A 21,031-nucleotide genomic window follows, 5' to 3' on the forward strand; every position below is an offset into this window, starting at 1 on the left:
GATTAACCTGGACAATCTAGGTGGATCCCTTGTAAACATGCAAACTCTAAAAAGCAAATATCTTTCCAAGTGTGTCCAGGGAAGCAAAGTTAGAAGCACACAGCACTTCTAGCTATGAAGAGGACCATGAGTAAAGCAATGAACATGTCATCTACAAGGTAGAAATAACTACAAAATGGGCCAGGCGGTGGTGGCGCACACCTTTAATCCCAGCACTCGGGAGGCAGAGCCAGGCGGATCTCTGTGAGTTCGAGGCCAGCCTGGGTTACCAAGTGAGCTCCAGGAAAGGCGCAAAGCTATGCAGAGAAACCTTGTCTCGAAAAACCAAAAAAAAAAAAAAAAAAGAAAGAAAGAAAGAACTACAAAATGGATCCTTACCCAGGGCTCCAGAAAATAATGCAGCCCTCCAACATGGTGACTTTAACCCAGTGAGACCTTTGCCAGGTTTTTTCACCTGTAAAGCTGCTAAGGAATTTGAATAATTAAGACATTAATTCTGCCAGTCCTGATGGTACATGTCTTTAATCTTGGCACTTAGGAGGCAGAGGCTGACAGATCTGTGTGTTAAAGGTCAGCCTGGCCTACAGAGTGAGTTCTGGGACAGACAGGGTTACAAAGTGAGACCCTATCTCAACAACAACAACAACAAGATATTAAGTGTGTGGTAATTTGCTATAACTACAATAGAAAACTACTACTATCTGTCTGTTCTTGGTTTTTCTGTGTCTATTTTTCTCTACTCTACACACACACACACATACACACACACACACACACACACACACGCGCGCGCGAGACATACATATTGCAAATGTCTTCCTAATGTGACAAGACATATATAGAGATTCAATGACAAATACAGTCCAAACTTCCTGGTTTTTAAAAGAAGGTTATTTCAACTAAAAATAGCGATGTGCTCAGATGGACTGAATCTGAAATAGTCATGTAACATGGCTGGTCTGATCTGGACTCAACAGACACTAAATGTGCAGCTGAGCCTTGATGGAACATTCGCCTAAGAGATCTATGGACGCTGATGAGCATTAACAACACTTGGAGTTTTTGTGATTGTCTTTGTGCCTGAGCTGTAAGGCTGGGCGATCTAACTGGGCCTTTTCTCGTTGTATGAGTCTGTAAAAGCAAAAAACCTTTCCTATTCGTGTCCTGAAGCAGGGTCTTTATCAGCACAGCTCAATTACAAAAGGTACTGATGGATCCAAAGCAGGTCCATCAGGGAAGATGGAGTATCCTTCAGAGTGCCAGAGCTCTCCTGAAGATGCTGTACAAACTGAGCGAAGTTTGAACTCAGCCCCACCCCACAAAGAACATTCCTGTCTGTGAGAACTGATGAAGGAGGCTGAACAGATGGCTGGGCAGTTAGGAGTACTTAATGCTCTTGCGAGAACCTGATTTCAGTTCCCAGCACCCACGTGGCAGCTCACATCCATAGGTAACTCCAGTTCCAGGGGACCCGGTGCCCTCTTTTAGCCTCTATGGGAACTGCAAGCATGTGGTAAATATACACATATAGACAGAACATTCATACACATAAAACAAAAACAAATAAATCTTTAGAATGGGATCCCAATGGATTAAACACTCTGCTCCAGTAGCCTTCAAAAAACCTTAGCAGTTTTATCTTGGAATATGTATATTCAAGTAGGACAAGGAAATATGTCTAGGCTCGTTGAAGTGACAAGAAATGTTCTGAGACAGATTGCCAAGAACAGGCTTTCTACCATCAAATACCACAGCCCTTCTCTCCAGAAGGTGACCTTGGCAACCATGAGGGTAGTTCACGATCATGGGCCTGGACCACAAATGTCTTCGAGGTTCTGTGTTCTTACTCCACAGGTAGATTGACCTTCTGGGAAACAACATTAGGTAGCAAATAAAGATTTGTTTCATGTATTAAAAGTGACTGAAAAAATGTTTCTCTGCATGTTCTAAATACGAACAGTCTCATTTTCATTTTGTATCAGACAACACAAATCATGAATCCATCACTACTAAATCTGTGCGCATTAGTGTATTAGTTTGTAAATCTATATATCTATAATGAGTGCAACCTTCTATTGTAAATGAAGTAAACTTTATCTATGACTTCATAATTTATATGCAAAATAAGTGTATATATATATATATAGCTTTATTACACTTTATGAGGATGAGAATAATATTTTTAATACTTTTTATTTTCTAGGTTTCTTGTGATTGATGAACTGCCCTGAGCAATCTTTAATAAGAAAAATCTCATATGCTAAAAATGGTAACACTCTTGCTTCAAATATTCAAGCAGGACATGACATTACTAACATGTTCTTCTAATTAACAAAATCTTGATAGAAAAGAGCTTTTGGGTCAGTAGTCAAATCATCAAATATTAAGAATACAGAGATACATCAAATGTGTTCAAGGGTCTTGAAAACTTAATTGATTTTAGGACATTTCACTTATCTACCTAAATACGCAGAACAAGCCATCTCAAGCTTCCCATGTCTTAACCAAAAAAAGCCATAAGCTGCATGATTAATAATTGCCCAAACATATCTGTATAAATCTTGAATTGTTCAACTTAAAAGAGGGTAGATAAACAAAATGTTTTAATATATCTATGTAATTCAATGATTTAAGAAGTTTTCATGATTAATATATAATATTCTCTCTTCATCTGTAAGGGATACATTCCATAATACCCAGTGGGTACTTGAAATACACCATTTTTCCTATATATACATACCATGACAGTTTTATTTACACTTTAAGAACAGTAAAAAAAGTGAAAAACAAATTATCTAAAATAATAAAATATATACTGTATTGAAGTTATCTTAAAATATAAGCTATTTTTTAATTTTGAATGTAATTATTTCAGTGGACAGTTGGCTATAAGGAGTTAAAACCACAGGATCAAATCCATGGATATACAGGGAGGGCTGTACAGCTGAGTTATCCTAAGATCTTCTTGTCTGTTTTAGTAATGGCATCTGAAGTGAACAGTGGTGACAGGTGCTCCATCAAAGGATATATATACAGTACAGAATCAAACAAAACGGACCTTGAAACAAATACTTATAATGTCAGCATTTTCAAACTTTCTGAGTGGTTCCTCCCAGCAGGGAATCTTATGGCACCATATCACATCGGGAGAAGACAAAATGCCTTCCAATCTGCCTGGGCTTTTTTCCTCTTCAAATACAGCTCCAGACCTCCACGTCACTGACGTATCTTATACCACCTGAATTCTAACTTCAAGTGCCCCTTTGTTGCCAATGCTACTCCAGCCAGCATACCAACCACTCTCTCTTCTTTTTGACCCTCTAAACTAATGCTCAGTGCTTGTTTTGTTCCTCCAACCCTGCCTCTCCAACTGAGATTTAGATCCTCTGCAAGCAACCAACCACGTACAAATACTTCTCTGTTTCTGACTTCAACCCTCCAAGCTCTCAAAATTATGCTTCCTCCTGAAAAACTCACAGAACCCACTCTCAATGTCAATTTCCATAAAATCACCTACTCCCTCTGCAGGTGACTAGACACTTTTCATACACAAAAGCGGCCCAGCGAATGCTCAAAATCATCCCAGGAAGATGCAAGTAGGAGAAGGAAGCTGTCACCTACGTTGCTCATGTACTCGGAGAGCAGATCCTGGAGAGCCTGGCGGATGGCATTGCACTCAGCGATAATCCGCTCTCGGTGGAAGTCTCTGGTGCAGGAAGAGTCAGCCAACAGTGCAGCCCCGCTGATGATGGCCTCGAGGCGTTTCTCCAGGGATGGTCTTATTTCTTCCTCTGTCACTGTGAGTGGGTTCAGGACAATTAAATTCTGAGAAAATAAAACATTTGGATGGTCAGGACTCTGTGAAAGTCAAGTCTTAGAAATAATAACAAAGAAAAACAAACATCATTTGCTTCCTGCTTAGAGTTCAGGTGTATTAATAAGGAGAATTAGGCTTTTCCTGCCTCAATAGTTCACACAGAAGACTACATAGCAATATTGTTCAGATGGATGATAAAAGTTGTGCATTTAGGAGCTTGGGTTCTACTGTTAGTCCTAGATTCAAAGCTTGCCCTTCCCACTCACCAAAGTGCCTTGGCTCCCTATTCCTCTCTTTCATCTGTAAAGTTACAGTATTTATGTTGCTTACACCATAAAACCCCCAGAAGAATTTATACACACACTTAGCACGGTGACTGGCGTGCACTGTTAATCACAATAGCAACATCTCCGAGCTGCCCAATCATTTTCACACACGCACTATCTCATCTTAGCACTGAGGATGCAGGCGGCCAAGGTATGATTAGTCACACATTGCAGTGGCTGTGGGAGGCTGAGAGGCTCTTACCCAAGGTCAAAGAGCAAATAAACTTTGAAGTTGAGACACATAACTCTGTCTTATAATTTACAATTCAATGTCACTTTCATTATACTTCGCTGTAAGTCTTGGGCGCTAATTAACTTTACCACTAACATATCAAAGAAAATTCTGGCTTTTAATTATTCATTTAAAAAGGAGAACTCCAGGGGCTGGAGAGATAACTCATCAATAACAGCATGAGCAGCTCTTGCAGAGGATCAGAGTTCAGCCACAACACCCATATTGGGCAGTTCACATCCACTTGGAACTCCAGCTCTAGGGCATCTGATGCCCTCTTCTGTACTCTGTGGGCACCTGCACTGCACATCCCCACACAGACACAGACATAGACACACAAAAAAAATTATAATTAAATATTTTTTAAAAAGGAAAATTCCATCTTCCTACTGATCTATTAACTTGCAGAAATTCCAAGCTACTGGAAAGCGGCATGGTATTTTTAAGGTTTTATAAAGATACGCCAAGTCTTTGGAAATAGTAATCAAGACAATGCATATCTTCTAAGACAAGATGGAGGGCATGCTTCTCTGAGCACCCTTCACAGTGATAGATCAGGAGGAAAAGCCTCTCCAAGGTATAGCTTAATGTGAACTTTGAAGAAAGAGTTAGTATAAAAGCTCTCTGAAGAATCTTTAACAAAATTGTGCCATGATCTTCAGAGTATAAGTGTCAGAGTATTAAAGTTGATACACGGTGATACTATTATAATCTTATAAAATAATATCTACATGGGTGTGCGTATTAATAGAGATATTTAAATATATAAAGATTAAAGCTGTATAAGATAATGTATCATGAATATATATGTCAATATTGATACACATATGCAAATGCACACGTAAAACCTTGCACTGATCATGGTGCTACATCATATTACGATCAATGTTTTATGTAAGAAGTAGCCAGGATGCAGTTTTAAAAAGCAGCAGGCTGGTGAGATGGCTCGGTGGGTAAAGGCATTTGCTTCACCAGCCTGGACGCCCAGGTTCAGTCTCTGAAGCCCACATAAAAGTAGGACAGAAGAGAATCCACAAAGTTGTCCTGTGACCTCCTCCCTTCACACACACACACACACACACACACACACACACACACACACACACACACACTGTGTAATAATAAGGTAAAGGCACATTTGGAGAGTTACACTTAAAAGGAAAACATTTAAGAAAGGCATACAGCCATGGTAAAGTATAGAGCCCTGGCATGCTCACACACTATAAAATACCCTGTAAACCAGAATACAGATCTTACACGATGTGGCTCAACTAGCTTATAGTGCTCAGGATTCCTTCTTCCCAGGTTCTACTCCCTAAGCATTTTTCCTACTGCTCAATTTATTTGGACAAAAGTCAACGAAAACAGAAGGTGAAAGCAAATTGATTTCACAAGAGCCAAATCTTAACCCTGTTTTCTCTGTTTCCAGGGCATGAACTTTTCCATGAGACCTTCATCCTTGGCCAAGGATCAAAGCTCTCTTTACATACAACCACTGCTACTGGTTCCCTTTCTCATCACTGTGACCACATACCTAATAAAACAAAGTTCAGGGGAGGGCAGATTTACTGGGACCGGAGATTCAGGAGAACAAATGCCATCATGGGGACGCGGGGTAGAAGAAGCAGCTCACAGCTGTGGTGCAGAAACACGCCCCTGGTCAGGAAGCAGGAAGAGGTAAACACCAGCGCATGGCTCACTTCCTCCTCTTTGCCTTTTCATTGGGTCTGGGATCCCAGGCCGTGGCACAGTACCACCCACATTCAGAGTAAGTCTTCTTCATCAGGTAACCCTCTCTAGAAATACCCTCACAGACAGATGTGGTCTCTAGCACCCGTGTAAGAGCTGGGCATGGAGACAAGCTCCTGTTACCTTAGTGCAGACAAAGGAAAAGCAGGAGGATTGTGCTGAGGGAGATTTGCTGGCCACTGAACCAGTGTGATGGGGGTTCAATGGGAGATCTTCTCTCAGAAAACAAAGAGGAAAGTAATTCAGGAGGACACCTAATATTGACCTCTGGCCTGCACACACACACACACACACACACACACACACACACACACACACACACAGGAGAATAAGAAAATACATATGGCATCAAAGAATCTTGGACTCTCAGTATCACTCTGGGTCAAAACCTTAATGGGAATCATTTCTTTCTATTCATTCCAGGAAAGGGGCTCACATGGTCTAAGTCTTTGTTTCATCCCTTATAAACAGGAAAAATAAAATCCATAACTATCATATAGGTTTTTTGTTTTTTTTGTTTTTGTTTTTGTTTTTGTTTTTAGCTAACATGGCTTCTTTTGTCATTATTTGTTTGCTTGGTTGTTTTTGTTTTTAAAACAAGATCTCATTCTGTTGTCCAGGCTATCTTGGAACTCACTCTGCCACCCACCCTAGTGTCAGATTCACCAAGTTTCCCAATTGGCCTTTAACTTGAGACTCTTGTGCCTCAACCTGCTGCATGCTAAGATTCTAGGCATCAACCACCACACTTGGATATTTGTTTTTGGCTTGTAGTACTGGGGCTAAAACTTAGGACCCTACACATAGCGGGCAAGGGTGCTAAACACTGAACTCTATGCTGGCCTTTTAATGCACTGTATAGATCTACTATCCAGGAGGAGGATCAGACCACCTCAGTGTCCTGTTTACTAATGCTATTTTCCTTTAAATGCCTTGACATCCGCACCTGATGAATCCAGCCATACACTACTATGAAGAATGCATCATGTCCAGAAACAGAACAGCCTAAAATACCATCCCTGGATGTATCATGTACTCAGTTACTAATTCTATAAGTATTTATTAATCATTATTTTTCAGATTCTGAACATGGCTTTTATCCATGCCTTACCCAGGGAAAGAAAAAGAAAAGCACAACCAAAACCAGTGAAAGCACAACATCAATATGGCTGGGAAGTTTTCTGTATTTTAATGAACAGGATATAATAAACCGTATTCATCATTCACACACTGCATAAGGTGCGACGGGATTGATCGGATTTACATTCAAAACACTAAAACTCTCACACCTATTCTCCAAAGTGAAATTGCCTATCAAAAGAGATGCAGCTATGATTATAATCAAGTACCAACATTCTTCAGAAAAACACACGCTATGCTTCAAGTTGGGAGCAGCAGAAATAATAAGCACGTAGCATAAATAATGCTCCCCTCACAACTACATTATCAATCTTCAGAATGAGTTATAAAAATGGAATAAAATTTCTCCCTCTGATTACCAACAGAAAATGGTACTGAGAAGACTCACAGACTCTCCTGGGCATGGAATAGTCCTTCCTTTAGTGCATTTCCATTTAATCTAAAGAATGGACAGTTCAACTATACAAAATGTAAGTGGAGGCAAAAGGTGAGTAAAAACCTATAAATCAGCAAGATGATCAGCACTCATTTCATAGAGTACCTTGGTCAATTAGTGTAACATGCCCACACAAGTTTAACTACTTGTTTCAGTCATAAATTAAAAGATACATGGCTTACATTTACCTCTGTATAAATTAGCATGATAGAAAAATAGAAAATATCTGAGAGATAATCAATATACTTTCAATGGAAATTACACACATAAATTCCTTTAATTTTCCCCCCTCAATAGGATGAACGTAGACCATTTGAACGAAACAAGGAGCTGTGAGAGCAGTTACATCAGGGTGCTGATTGACACTTCAGCCATGTAGTTCATTTCACAGAAGATAAGTAACATTTTAGGATAGTTCTGCCAGAGTCCAGCAGCCTGGTCTATGTAAAATATCACATCGGGAATTCTTCCTGGTTTTGTCTGGGGACGGTGAGAACAAAATGGGCCTTGATGGATTCTCCTTTTTCTAAAGCTTCTCTACATCGGATTATAACCCAGCACTCTGAACTGTCAGCTGGGTTGTTGGACTGCATATTATCACCATGATGCTGCAGACTGAAGTGATACATTTCAATAAAGGAGCAAATTAAGGTTTCGGTGCAGATGATCTATTTGGAGCATGTTTTACAGATTTGGTCCTTCTCCATAGTGGTCTATTTTAAAATATATAAGAAATGGTGATTAACTTATTCTGTTTATACTGATGTCAGAGTAAATACTTTTTTACATCCAAATATTTTATATCATAGGTTTTATGTGCAGTGAAAACATAATATGTCTCTTTTTTAAATATCACTATTAATGTCACCCTCATTGTCTCTAGCCATGAATTCTAGTGACGTAAAGCCTAACTGAATACAACCCTGTAAAATGTGAGCAAACGCTCGAATCGTTACTGATATTTCCAGGAGCTGTGGATGCAGAGTTCCCCAGAAAGCACCTCATCAAGGAAGATGGAGAGAAAAGACACAGGGGGTTGGGGGAGGAAAAAAACCAAATAATCGCATTGGCACTCTATTTTGTTTGACTCTACCTTACACTTTTCTCAGTAATTACCTCCCTTGAGAGATAGAGCAGGTTAAGTACAAGCCCTGGACTCCTGGGTGGAATGTGCAGAGCAGAAGAGAGAAAGGAAATGTGGCCACCATTGGCACAGCTGTACTTCATAACTGTGGAACTCTAAAGGCCAAGTCTGTCCCACAATCCCTTGAAGAATGATGAGAAGGAACATAACTGCCAGGAGGTGACAATTTCTCAAGAAATTGTCTGTCAGAGCCGGGTGTGGTGGCTGGCTCCTGCCTGTAATCTCAACACTCCAGAGACTGAGGCAAGAGGATCACAGTTTCTAGGTCCTACTTGGCTGCATAGGATGGTTCTGTCTCAAAAAAGCAAGCCAAAATGAAAAGGCATCTCTGTGATGCTCTTGATGTGATTCTTAACATTTCCCCATATCCTCTAGAGTGCTACTGTTTAAAGACTGGAGATTCTGAATAATTTGAAATCGTAACCAAATAACCAACTAAAAATGTCCTTGGCCTGATAAGAGTTTTAAAACCTGTTCTTTTTCTGGAGAAGAATGTACCATTAAATATAAATTAACTCAAATATTTCTAGCTAACAGGGCTAAGAATAAAATTGCAAGCATTAGCCTAAAAGTGCCACTAAGAATCATGATTTTAGATTCCACATGAAGCTATGCTTGCTGTCTTGGTAAAATAACACAATCTGAATGAGGCCATATTGACTCTAATATATAAATGTGTGTGTGTGTGTGTGTGTGTGTGTGTGTGTGTGTGTGTGTGTGTGTGTGCATACAGGCATATAGATGGATGGATAGATGATAGATAGATAGATGATAGATAGATAGATGATAGATAGATAGATAGATAGATAGATAGATAGATAGATAGATAGATAGATAGATAGGTAGATAGATAGATAGGTAGATAGATAGATAGATAATGATAAATAATTAGATGATAGATATAGATAAAGATGATAGGAGATAGAGATAGATAGATAGATAGATAGATAGATAGATAGATAGATAGATAGATAGATAGATAGATAGATGATAGATAGATAGATAGGTAGGTAGATAGATAGATAGATAGATAGATAGATAGATAGATAGATAGATAGATAGATAGATAGATTAGATAGACTCTAGAGCACTGTCTAAAAGTTCTTCCTGTAATGATGAGATTTTCTATATTGACCATGGTTTGATATGGCTAGAACAGTCAAGGCTGGTACAGATGAAAAGTGATTTCTAGGTTTTGTTTAATAATGATTAACTTCAAGTGTAAATATCCACATATGACTAGTGACTGTCGATTTTCATTTTCATTTTCAAGCACGAGATTCTTTTGCTGTCTCATCTCTGGCAAACTTTACTGGATGAAACTTGATGACATTGGGCAGTGATGATGCTCGAGCCACACACAAAGGAGCTTGGTACTTCTGATCTGTCCTGTGTTACTTAGGAAACCTGTCCTGTGGCACAAAACAACTGCCTGCATCTATACTTGCAAAGGGTGATGTGTTATAGATGAAAGTGCCCTTTCTCAGGGGCTGCCAAGATGGTTCAGTGGATAAGAGGGCTTGCTGATGGAGCATGAGGACATGAGTTCAGACCCAAATAGAGACTAAAAAAGCCAGTCAACTATAGTATAAAGATAGTGCGCATCAGTGTGAAAGGCAGAACATGTATCCAGAGGGAAAATATTCTGAAAGGAAAAGTAGAGATTATTACCAAAACCAATATTCATCTCATCCTGCTCCATTTCACAACCTCACAGGATGCATGTGTGTGGCTGGAGATGTCAGTCACTGGATCGTACACGTTTGACATTAAGACCAGCTTTGGCAAAATCATCGGGGTTGGAAACAACCACTGTTCATATCTTTCTTGCTTTTCAGGCACATTCAAAAGTTGGCCAGAGAAGTTATTAAGCCAGGGCTAAATTCTTTATATTGCCTACTTGCTTGTATTGTCTTTTGGCAATTTTACCAAAGAACCTTTATTTTTCCACTGGGACTTTTTCAGTCTGATTTACATTTTTTTCCATTTTAATTAGGAAGGAAAGAGAGCATGGTGGGGGAGGCAAGGGGGAAATAAAGGGAAGGGAGAGGAGAAAATATGCAAAACAAAATGACTAAAGGGGAGGAAGGGGCAGAAGGAGAGTCAAGAGGGTTCTGAGAGAAAGGGAAAGCAGAGACAGAAAAGATCTTTGAAAGGGGTCAGCACAAGGGTTCAGTGAGTGAAGGTGCTTGCCACCAAGTCCAGGGACCTGAGTTCAACAGCCACGTGGTGTTAGGAGAAGTGACTCCCACAGGTTATTCTCTGACCTTCTCCGGTGCACTATGGCACGTGTGCACGCATGCGTGTGCGTGCACACACATGCACACACCACACACCACACACCCCCCCACACACACACCACACACACACCACACACCACACCCCCCCACACACACACACACCACACCACACACCATACACACACACACCACACCACACACACACACACCACACCACACACACACACACCACACACCACACACACACCACACACCACACCACACACACACACACACACACACACACCACACACACACCACACCACACACACACACCACACACCACACCACACACACACACACACACACCACACCACACACACACACACAACACAACACAACACACACACACACACACACACACATAAATGTAATTTTTTAAAGTCTTTTAGAAGTTGAGCCTGGTTAAGTTAAAAACATTAGCCAAGCTAGCGGAAACACATAAACTATGAACCAATAGCTGTGGAGCCCCCATGGAACTGGATCAGGCCCTCTGGATAAGTGAGACAGTCGATTAGGAGGCCCTCAGGCAGTAGGACCAGAACCTATCTTTAGTGTATGAGCTGGCTGTTTGGAACCTGGGGCCTATGCTGGGACACTTTGCTCAGCCTAGGTAAAAGGAGGAGGAGACTGGACCTGCCTCAACTGAATCTACCAAGGATTCCCCAGGGGAGTCCTTGCCTTGGAGGAGGTGGGAATGGGGGGTGGATTGGGGGCGAGGGTGGGGGGGAGGGCGGGAGGAGGGAGGACAGGGAAATCTGTGGCTAATATGTAAAATTAAATTAATTATAAATTTTTTTAAAAGGTAAAAATTTCAAATGCAAAATAAAAAACAAAAAGACTGGGGAAAAAAAAAAAACACATTGCTTAAGGTTTTTGTGTCAAGTTCTGGCCACCAGGGGCCATGGTGACATCCGGGCCTGGGCTGCTGCCAAGGGCCAGGTCTGGGTCCATGGCCCTGCTGAGGCAGTGGTCTGTGTTGATCTCCCTAGCTCCTGTCACCACCGAAGGCCAAAAGGAGAGGGCTGCCCAGAATTGGCTCTGACCCTCACTATCTGCTACAGGTGGGGGAGCTGGCCCTGGGGTCGTGACAGCAGGGCCAGCAGGGCCCTGTCCCTCCCCAGAGGCAGCACTCAGGTTAGCAGGCCCTGCTGCACCTTGCCCGGGTAGCATAGTAGAGCTGACCTTGTTGGTGGGGGTGCGGGTGAGCTGGCCCTGAGGGCATGAGAAAAGGACAGCTGAACCTGCCGCCCCTCCTCTACCACATGATGGCATGGGTGAGGGAAAGGATGCCCACTCCCACTCCTTCCCCCCCACACTGTGGCAGGCCAGAGAACTGGTTCCCACCCCTCACCATCTGCAGCACTCAGAAGAGTGGGCCCTGCACTTTGCCCGGGCAGCACAGTAGAGCTGGCCCTGGCGGTGTGGGTGCAGGTGAGCCCCCTTCTCAAGGGCATGAGAGCAGAAGAACTGCCCCCTCCCTTTGCTGCTTACTGCATAGCGTGAGCTGGCTAGGGCAATGCTGGAGAGCTCGCCCTGGAGGTGAGGATGAGGGAGAGCTGGCAGTCTAACCAGCCCAGTACCACCCAGGTCCAGAACCAGGGCTATGAGTTGGCCCACCCCAATATCCACCTCATCTATGAACTATTGGATCAGATGAAAGGTCTGATCCTGCAGATCCAAAACTGTGGGATCTCCAGGACACAGGGCAACAACAGGATGTCCAAGAGGAGTCCAGTTAGGACCCAGTATTGATAGTGTAGCAGAAGCAGAGGCGTCAAGGTAGACCAATGACTCATTGAAACAAACACTTCCAAGTAAAGATGTATGAACTAAAGGGTAAACTGTGTGACTCACTGGGCCACACTACAGCTTCCACCACAAGAATTTTTTTACATTTTTTTCCTTTCTTTTAAATTTTATTTTATTTTACTTTGGGGGGAGGTCACAAGGGCAGAAGGCAGATACGAAGGCACGGGGAGATGAATGGGACCTGGATGCATGATATGAAATCCATGAATCAATAAAAAGTTTTTAAAAAGCCATTGGCTCTTCAGGCAGTATCCAATAAACATCTTCCTAAGTTTTCACCATACTCTCACAGCTTTGACAAACGGTGTGCAGAACAATATTAAAAATGAAATTAATGCATGGTCTACTCAATGAAATCACTCCTCAAGTAGACACTTATTTGATGCAGTGTGGTGTTATTTGAGTGTAGATGGTGTGCTTTAACCATATATAATCCTGTCGAAGGAAATTATATCAGTGGACTCCATTCTAGACTTTCCAATCAGGGTATAATCAATCAATCAATCAATAACAAATTTACCATTATGACTGCTGGTCAAAAGTGTGATATGGAACCTTTCTCCCTTTTCCCTTTTTCCCTTGCAGATGAAGGGAAAGGGAATCTGAGGATGAAAGCCAACACCAGGTCTTAACAGGAATGCCTTGTCTAGAGACGAGCAGGTACGTTTATCAGGAGAGCTACTGGAGCGCCATCTTGGGTACCCTGGAAACTCGTGTAGGAAAGAACGGGCTGATTGTCTTCTGTAGTCAAAAGATTTTCAGCTTAGCTTTGGATTTTCCTACTGCAACGGTTTAGGTATAACTTGTCCCCCCCAAAACCAGCTTTGGAGTTTAGTGCCCATGGTGCCATGTTGAGAGGTGAGGCAGCCTGTGATTGGGCCTTTGGGGGGTAGGATTTGTGCTTTTCTAACAGGAGTGAGTTCTTGTGTCAGAAGGAGACTGGGGAGAAAGCTCTTCTCTGTGCTCCCTTCCTGCCCTGTGACCTCCTCTCCTCTCCCTCCTCCTTGCCCCATTTCTCTTCCTCCTGCTCATGCCCCTCCCCTTTTCCTCCTCTCCCCTGGCCTCTTTCCTCCTCTACCTTAAAATCTCTTCCCATCCTTGCCTTTCCACAAGAAGATTATCTCCAAAAACTAAGGAAAAGACAGTACTTTGCTCTTGTGCCTGAAACCAAAAGAAACCTCCTTTTAAAAAATTATAGAAACAGAGGAAGAGTGGATGGCGATGGGGTGGGGGAGGGACTGGGAGGGGAGGAGAGAGGGGAAACTGGTCAGGATGTAAAATTAAACTAATTAATTAATTAATGAATTAAAATTATTACCCAGCCTCAGGTATTTTATCCTAACAACAGAAAGTGAATAAGACACCTCCTATTCCACATTTGAAAATCAGGCAGGGAAAAAATGTCAAAGTACATACTGAAATATATGAACCTAACTATTTCTGAGAACAGTAGCACATACAAATTCCCAAAGGAAAAAGACTTTTAGAAGAAATCAAGGCAGTGTGCTACTTCCCCAAGAAAAGATAAATCTCTCCAAAGTTGGGATTCTTCGCCAATATAGCCTCTACATCAGTATTAATTATAATTCTTCCTCTAAACATGAGGACTTCTGAATAATCTTCTTGGCAGATTATAGGTTGCTTACATTAGGTAAACTGAACCCATCTCCGACTGCACACACAATAAAGGCCAGGAAATAGAAGTTTGCATCAAATCAACATGCTCTTACACTTTCATTTGCTTAGATGTCTCTTGATAGTTCAAGTCCTCTGAGATGCCCACAGGCCATGGACCAGGCAGACAATTAATACTCAGCCTATTGCTTTTTGCTCATAAATCTTTCTGGCATCTAAAGAGAGGTCACAGACATCCTTTGTATTCACCTGCTCAATAATTATGAAATAAGCACCATATACCTTATACCTTATTGCAAACAATTTGTCTTATGTTTAAATCAGAAATATTCAAGTCATCACTATTAGAAAATATTGACCAGAACAGACTATCATCACTGCCTTTAGCATGACATGTCTTATCTTGATTGTTCATGAGAAGTCAACTAACCTAGACCAATGCTCCTGGCACTGGGGCACACGCCTCTTGGCTGTGTCTTTTTGTACTCTGTCTACCCTGTTACTATAGTTCTGACTGTGCCTTTGCAATGGGCTAGAAAGACAGGGAAAATGACAGGAAAGTGGGAAGGAAACAGAGCCCCTCACCTGGCAGTCTATCCGAAGCCTCTCTCGGTGTGAAGAATCAAGAATTCTAATATAATTCACAACATCTGCCTAAGGCCTTTCCCTTCCCAGCAGTGTTTTAGGACTCTCATCAGAAACCCCACTTACAGTAAGACAAGTCCTCCCACACCTTGTACAAACCTAGATGCAGGATAGAATTTCAATTAAGAGTGAGGTGGAACGTATTCAAGTAAGACAATGTTAACTTCTGACCTCCAAATACTTACATGTACATGTGTATACACACACACCACACACACACACACACACACACACACACAGAATGTATTTCATTAAGCAGCAACTCTCTCTTTAAGAAGCCCACACCCATACACCCATGTGCACTTCATTATTCCCTGCAATTCTTCTACTTTTAATACATTCCAGTTGTATTTCATTTCTGCACCAAAGCCAAGGACACAATTTTACCTGAGTTGGGTCCATAAAATAATTAAGAGCACTTCTCACTGCTGGGAGCAACACATGGGGCTGTGCAACTATCCCTGGCTGCTGGCACACTTACTTGTAGGATGATTCAACATCCACATGCCTATGATAGCAATGTGAAAGACTGCATTCCAGGAGGACCTATGAGGCTGCAGAGATGGTGCAGGAGTTAAAAGCATGCACTACTCTTGCAGAGGACCTATGCTCAACTCCCAGCACTCACTGGCAGTTCAAAACTGCCTGTTTTTCAGTAACAAGGGATCCAGCTCCCTCTGTGGATCTCCATGAGCACCTGCACTAATATGTGCATACCCCCACACAGGTATATATGTGTGCACGTAATTTTTAAAATAATAATTTAAAAACGTTAAAAAAAAAAAAACTATGCCTTCTAGAGACCACAAGGTTTCCATGTGATACAAATAAGGTTAATCTACCTCCCACAGTGTAACTGCCTTTCTTCAAACCCCATAGACACTGGCAGGCTGCTTACCAAATATAACTTCCAACAGATGCACAGCGGGTCTTTGCATCTGCACTCTATACATTTACACGGGCTGCTTTTCCATCTGCAGGACATAACATATGTCAGTTGATTGGCTTACAGTAGGTTTGGAGAAGAGTCAGCCAGAGTTGGCAGGAACCTCAAGTCTACTCATTGCTTCCTTTCTCCCCCTCCCACTCCCTTTGCTCTGAGGCTTTGGTCCTTGCTCTTTTTAATTCTGTCTGCAAAATCAATCATTTAAATTCAAGTGGTCATTCCTGGCTAACAACACTGAAATTCTGTGAACATATAACTTGTTCGCAGTCCAAACCTCTTAGATGTCAGTAATAACCTCAGCTAACAGGCTTCTCTCTAATTGAAATTCTATCCTGCATCTGACAGGATGAAAGTGGAGCTTGTATCATGTGATGGGCACCAAGCAGGGTGAAAGTCAACCTGAAAATGGACAAAGAATTTTCCAGGAGCATGTACACAATTCCAGGAGCTCCATGTGAAATACAAATGTGAGATTCCTTTTCCAAAGGCATCTAGGGGCCAGGGAGATGGCACAGTGGTATGAAGGCGCTAGCCACACAGGCCTGACAACCTCAGTTCAACACTCGGAGTCCACATAAAAACCATCGGCAATCCCAGTATGCCTGTAGTGAGATGGGAGGCACGGGGCAGGGAAAAAGCCAGAAGTTCCTAAACCAGCTAACTTGGAGTACACAGCACAACAGGAAGAGGTGGAGGAAGAAAGATCCTGTCTCAACAAGAAAGAAGGCAAGAATCAGCTCTCCAAATCTGTCTTCTGATCTCCACATGCATTCTATGGCATGATGATGATGATGATGATGATGATGATGATGATGATGATATGTATGTGTGTGCCTGTGCATGTATACATGAACACACACACACACACACACACACACACACACACACACACACACACACACCTTTTTTCAAGAATTTAGATGCATTCAGAATTTCAAGGCAGTGACATCAGATGAACCACACCGAAGGCACCTTCCTGTAACTGGTGTGACTAGCTGTGTGACTCTCACACTTATCCATGAACAAAGAAGCCCTGAATCTTTAAAGGAAACATGAGAAATGTGTACTCACACACTGAACGTGTGTACACAGATAAAGGGGGAAAAACACATTTTGCCGCAGAGTGACTCAGTGTGACAAGCTCCTGGTTGTATTTTCTTCACAGTGGCTACCTTTACCAAACAGTTTCTCTTGAGAATTTACAGAGACTAGACTCGGAGATCACACTTGGAAGCTCCACTCATTATGATGGCATAAAACTTAACTGGGGTTCAAAATGTAATTGCCTACCAATGCTGTTGACTCTAGATATTAAAATGCACAAGGGGCGTTTAAAAGTGATAAATCTGGGGCTAGATTTAGTCAACCCAAAATCCAAAACTTAGCCATGAACCCTTGCCTCTAACAAAATCTGTGGGTGCTAGACTCTAGGAGTACTTTGATCACAATGTAACACATGATTATAAATTTTTATTCAACATCTGGAGAAACAAAGGCTGGTGTTATCCTATGACCCATGATACTAGCTAGATTTTATCAGACACTAATGTCCTCAAGCAAACATCTCTAAAAGGCACTGCTCTTCATACATTGAAGAAAGTAAAAAATAGATTCCCAAAAAGCCAAGCTGGAACTTGCATGATTGAACACCACCAAGAATTATTCTGGATTTTGGGAGGGGGCGTGGAGATAGGGTCTTTCTACATAACACTGGCCATCCTAGAACTCGTTATGTAGCCCAGGTCAACCTCAAACTCACAGAGATCCACTTGCCTCTACCTCTCAAGTGATAGGGTTAATGGCGTGCACTACCATGCCCAGCATTTTTTAATGTAAGAAATGGTTTGGCAGCTCATGGACTTGATTTTTCTTGGTTTCAGCTTATCCCCTGAACATTTCTCCAACATCACCAATCCATTCCAAACCAAGTGTGTTATTCACGAGACAGACCATGTTAGGTTTTTTAAAAGTGTTCTAGACAGAAGAAACTAGATAACAGTGGTTATAATTAACTATGCATGCCACAAAAGTTAGGGTCAGAGCCTCGACCCTAACTCTAAAAAGATAGTTCAGTTACTCCCCCCTCAGTAGGACACCTAAAGAAACAGCGAACACTAAAGCAGAGGAGGACTCGGCGTGGTCACAATGATAAAAGGGATGAAGAGGTCAGGGGACCATCCCCAAGTCCATTTTCTGGGCACTGCCATGAGGTTTAGGTTGGAATAGAGAAGACGAGCTATACATAACTAGGCAGTCCTGATCAAGGGACGGTCCCACGCATCATCAGCTCTGCTCCAGTCTCTCCCATCAAGTGGTCTGACAAATGGCCAAACCTATTTCTAGGAGACAAGCTCCCACTTTGGCTGGCATCAGGCTTTGGCTTTTTCCAGCTTGCATCTCTGGAGGAAATTTCTGTTTCTTAGGGACCACTGTTTTGAAGGAAGGGCACAGTATCCCTTTATGATACCTTGGTTACTGCTAGGACACAGGACAGCTACAGTCAGGATATCACACTCACTTATATAGTAAATGTAACCTTCCAAAGGCTTCGTGATAATCTGACTTTATGTTATCTACAGATATTAAAAAAAGGCATGAAGGAGAATTCCTGGAAAGAAGCTATAACTACAAAGGCTGATTTGCTGATGAGGAATTCAATGATATTGAGAGATTGGAATGTTGCAAGTCCAGAGTGAAACCATCTTAAGTCATCTTTATCCTTGATAGCCATTGATTGCCCTCCTCTGTGTGTGACCTAGCATCTTTAGACCATAGGTGAACCCTTCAGAATATGCAATCACAAGCCAGGCGGTGGTGGCGCACGCCTTTAATCCCAGCACTCAGGAGGCAGAGCCAGGCGGATCTTTGTGAGTTCGAGGCCAGCCTGGTCTACAGAGCAAGATCCAGGAAAGGCACAAAGCTACACAGAGAAACCCTGTCTCGAAAAAAACCAAACAAACAAAACCCCCCAAAAAACAAAAAAGAATATACAATCAGGTCCCCAGTTTCTACCAACCAAAAGGCTAAGAATGCCACCAGACATCATCTGAGGCTATGAGCTAAGCATTTCTCCACTTCTCTGCAACCTACCTACCTAGTGTTTCTACCGATGGACTTGAAAAGTCTCTTGATTTATGGTTTTCTTTGTTCTGCTTCTATAAAAACCTTCATGAAACTGTCACCATGTTTGAATGCAGGATATGGAGTGACTGAATCTCTGTTCCTGGGCCATGGCCACTCATATTTTGCTCCAGAATAAGCTATTGCATCTGCTTCAAGATGAGAGTTCCGGTTTTTACATCAGTGGGAGGGAGGTACATGGGAAACTGTACTGGAAACTAGAAAGCCTCTTATTCCTGGAGTCTATTTAGAGTGATTTTAATTATTTCCTTAATCACCATGAATAATTATGGAAATGGTAAATTGCTTAATTTAGTTTACATAACATGTATACATGTGCGCGCGCGCGGCGCGCGCGCACACACACACACACACACACACACACACACACACACACACACTGGAATGGCCAGGTACTAAACAGCATTTTCTTTGTTTTATATCACCTACCATCTCCTCACCTCATTGCACCACCAGTGGCGAGATGTCACGATTCCTTTATGAACATCTCCTCCTGACATCTACGCTTATATGGCCCACTTCTTCCCTCGTTCCCTTTGGGGTGTGCAACAGCTACCAGTCCTTATTTATAGCTTCCTTTCCATTTTCAGCTGTGTTTGGCGTGGTCCCTATTACCTTTTATGTGGAATATTACCAAACTTTCTTGATTTTTTTTTTTTTTTTGCCTTCCTCCATCCTTGCAGAACAGTCCGCACAGTATAACTGTTTAATCTTTCTGCAGCATCTCTTTGATTTTGTTCTGGTCCTAATCAAATAGTCTGTATTAATAAAGCTCAAATTTGTGAGTCTGTCATTTGGCATGGTTCCAAAATGTGCTTTCCAAACCTGGTTAGCGGCCGCTTTCCTGCTGTGGCTAACTGTCATAGAGTGTTAATGGGAGTAATCTGCCAATGTAATTTCATTACTGCTGGAAAAGAGAAATTTAGTCCTCTCTCTGACAGAGGAAAATATGAACTTAGAAATTTGATTTCCTTATGAAGGAAACAGGCTTTTGTTAGAAGAAAATTATAGAGCTAATCTCTGACCTCAAAGTGCCTGTCAGCAGACACATCTGAAATGCCTTAGTCACTGCAAATAGGAAAGCTCAGTGAGTAAGTTCCTGAACCAGGATGTACTGACCCATGAAGCCAGTGAGACAGTATCCAGAAATTCTGACCCTCATCCTGTTCTGCTGTCCATCCCTAGTAGTGTGCTCTTGTGTGAAGAGTTTCTAGTAGCTAAGGATTCACTTGGAATTGAATAATCTTACTTTGTCCTTGTTTTTACCTACTCAAGTGATAAGTACTTAACGTTTTTAAAGACCTCAGAGTTTATATAATCCCTTTTACATAACTATGAAAAGTCATTAAATATTTGATCCAAATCCTCCCATCATTTAGGATCTTGCTTGGTTCCCTTCCATAAAGCCTCACCTAATTGTTCCTTGCTATAGGAGAGCCTTGGAATGTGCAATCAATAGACAGACTCCATCCCACATCCATTATACCCACCCTTGCTTAGGAAAGACCACCTCTGGGATAATACCCAAAGAACAGTTTGTTTCTTTATGGGGGGAAGGGCAAAGAGAGAGGGGGGAGAGGAGAGGCAGAGACAGACAGAGACAGAGACAGAGAATAAGAAAAGAATTTCTCTAAGGCAAAAAGAGGAAAAAGCCAGTCCCAAAGGCACCACCATTCTCTTTTTTAGCCTTGATTTTAGAAAACTTGCCATTGTAATTCTTTCCCTATTC

At 41.9% G+C, this 21,031-nt stretch overlaps 1 protein-coding gene across 10 annotated transcripts in view; it reads right to left on the reverse strand.

Annotated features, from left to right (window-relative positions):
- Nucleotides 1–21,031, reverse strand: part of Ctnna3 (catenin alpha 3) — a 1,515,753-nt gene that overhangs the window by 1,136,281 nt on the left and 358,441 nt on the right. For all 10 annotated transcript variants that reach the window (XM_042266693.2, XM_042266694.2, XM_076557108.1 and 7 more), the window contains one exon: nucleotides 3,622–3,825. In XM_042266693.2, the coding sequence (XP_042122627.1) occupies nucleotides 3,622–3,825 (204 nt within the window). The remainder of the gene's footprint in view (nucleotides 1–3,621; nucleotides 3,826–21,031) is intronic.

Source organism: Peromyscus maniculatus, chromosome 21 (genome assembly GCF_049852395.1).
Source record: "Peromyscus maniculatus bairdii isolate BWxNUB_F1_BW_parent chromosome 21, HU_Pman_BW_mat_3.1, whole genome shotgun sequence".
Taxonomy (NCBI): domain Eukaryota; kingdom Metazoa; phylum Chordata; class Mammalia; order Rodentia; family Cricetidae; genus Peromyscus; species Peromyscus maniculatus.